The sequence below is a fragment of the Pantherophis guttatus genome, chromosome 4 (genome assembly GCF_059756535.1).
Source record: "Pantherophis guttatus breed Tessera chromosome 4, ASM5975653v1, whole genome shotgun sequence".
Taxonomy (NCBI): domain Eukaryota; kingdom Metazoa; phylum Chordata; class Lepidosauria; order Squamata; family Colubridae; genus Pantherophis; species Pantherophis guttatus.
The window spans coordinates 135,196,368-135,198,407 of NC_142066.1; the positions used below are offsets into that span (position 1 = coordinate 135,196,368).

The 2,040-nt window shown below is 50.0% G+C and overlaps 1 protein-coding gene across 1 annotated transcript; it reads right to left on the bottom strand.

Moving 5' to 3' along the window:
• Window positions 1-478: 478 nt before the first annotated feature.
• LOC117655062 (uncharacterized) lies at window positions 479-2,040 on the bottom strand. The gene is made up of 2 exons (XM_034402121.2): window positions 1,239-2,040; window positions 479-1,130 (listed from the first exon to the last, which is right to left on the bottom strand). Exons 1-2 carry the CDS (start codon window positions 1,649-1,651, stop codon window positions 479-481), a joined length of 1,065 nt encoding a protein of 354 aa, XP_034258012.2. The 5' UTR covers window positions 1,652-2,040.

Consider the following 2,040-nt stretch of genomic DNA (forward strand, 5'->3'; position numbering starts at 1 on the left):
TAATAGCAATCACTTTAGCTTTTACCCATGTCGGATGCCCTGCATAGTTATGTGCGAACACTAAATCATCCACTTTAAACTCCCGTTCTAGTTTGGATGAGTATAGGGGTGTATCCGGGTGATACTCTGAGTGTAACCAATCCAACCAGGACCGCAGTCTCCGGTCCATCAGCATTTCAGCTGAGCTCCAGTTAGTGGCCAAGCTGGGGGTTATATGTTGGGCAAGAAGGAATTTGTCAATTTTCTCTTGCCAGTTTCCTGGAGCCATTCTGGTGAGGGTCTCCTTGGTGAGTCTCACCATTCGTTCCGCCTGCCCATTCCCAGCCGGACAATACAGTGCCACCAGTGCATGCCTAATCCCCATCTCCGCCAAAAATGACTCCATTTCCTTAGCTGTCAGCTGAGGCCCATTATCAGATACTAAGACGTCAGGTAACCCATGTGTCGCAAATATTCTCCTTAACAGCCAAATGGTCGCTCAGTTGTCATGGAGGGCATCAATATCACTTCTAACCACTTTGAGTATGCATCTATTACAATTAAAAACGTTTGTCCCCCCGATGGGTCCCGCAAAGTCTATGTGTATCCGTGACCATGGTCCCTTGGGTGCATCCCACTCCATCGGTGTTGTGCGCGGTGGCGCTAGTCGAATTTCTTCGCAGGGCATGCACGTTGCCACCCATTCCATAATGTCCTTATCAATTTGTGACCACCAGAGGTAGCTCCAGGCCAGCGCCTTCATGCTCACAATCCCTGGGTGCCCCGCATGCAATGTCTCCAACACTTGTCCTCTCAAACTTTTTGGTATGATTACTCTCTCCCCCCATAATAAACATCCCTTCATTGCTGACAACTCCATTCTCTTGTTTTCGAATGTTCGGAATTCCTCCCTACCTTTTCTTGTGGCCACCCCCTCAACACCCAGTGCAGAACTCTGGCTAACACAGCATCCTTTCTGGTCTGGTCTGTGATTTCGTGTGATGTGGTTGGGCTGGCTGGATCGACATAGATCAGGAGCACCCTCGTCGCTGGTGCCAGGTCTTCCACTAATTCTGGTGTTGGGCATCTGCTGAGTCCATCTGCGTTGCCAATGCTGGTTCCGGGCCAATGGGTCAGCTTGTAGTTCTATCCTGTGAGAAAAATGGACCATTTCTTTGAACCTGCATGCTGCTTGGGTGTGTGAACCCCATGCACTCCGCGCAGCAAGGTGCGTCGTGATCAATATCCCAAGAGCTTACCTGTCATCTGGATGAACTCGATGGACAGCCTCCTCCAGGTCTCCCTCGTCCTCATCTTTGGTGTACTCGGTCAGATCCTTGCCGTACCTCTGGGCATGGTGAACCCCGCTAGTCCTGCGGATGTCAGTGGTGGAGTTATCGGAGGATTCTGTGGCTCGGGCTTCCTCCACAGCATCTTTAAAGGTTGCTTCCCGCTTCACCAAGAACTTTTTTTGGAGTTTCAGGTCACTCATCCCTAGGATGATGCGGTCTTTCATCATCTCCTCTGGATTGATGAAATCGCAGTTGGTTGCTATTTCTCTTAAGATAGCCACAAATTCATTGATGGTTTCCCCTTCTCTCTGGTGCCGGCAATAGAATTTGTTCCTGCTGACCAGTGGTGTCGCCGCCAGTGCATAATGGTCACGAAGCATGTTCTGTAGCGCCGTCCGGCAAAACAAGAGTCTGGGCCATCTTGAATACCTTAGTTCTGCAGTACGTGAGGAATAGAGCTCATTTTCGGTTAGCGGGGAGATACTGATAGTTGTTCGCCTCCATATACATCCAAAATTGGCACATGTACCCCTGCCACTCCTCTGATTTCAGATTGAAGATGGCAGGTGCTTGCGATGGGTTGGCAACCATTGTCCGGTTGGCTGATGCAGCGTCCTGCTGAGTGATGGCCACGGTGCCACGAGGTGATGGTCAGTTCTTTGTCCTCAGTCTTCCTTGAATCGCACCTTCATCGCCAGTGTTAAGTTCGAAGCGCGGGAAGGAAGAGACGGTATTCCAGAACCTTTTTAGTATTTTTATTCAGCTGGTC

Bases quoted from the DNA above. Each gene is read 5' to 3' on its own strand.
- LOC117655062 (XM_034402121.2), bottom strand. From the start codon at position 1,651: ATGCTTCGTGACCATTATGCACTGGCGGCGACACCACTGGTCAGCAGG. The intron at 1,131-1,238 runs GTAAGCTCTTGG...TTTTTCTCACAG, and splicing joins CGAGTTCATCCAGATGACAG to GATAGAACTACAAGCTGACC.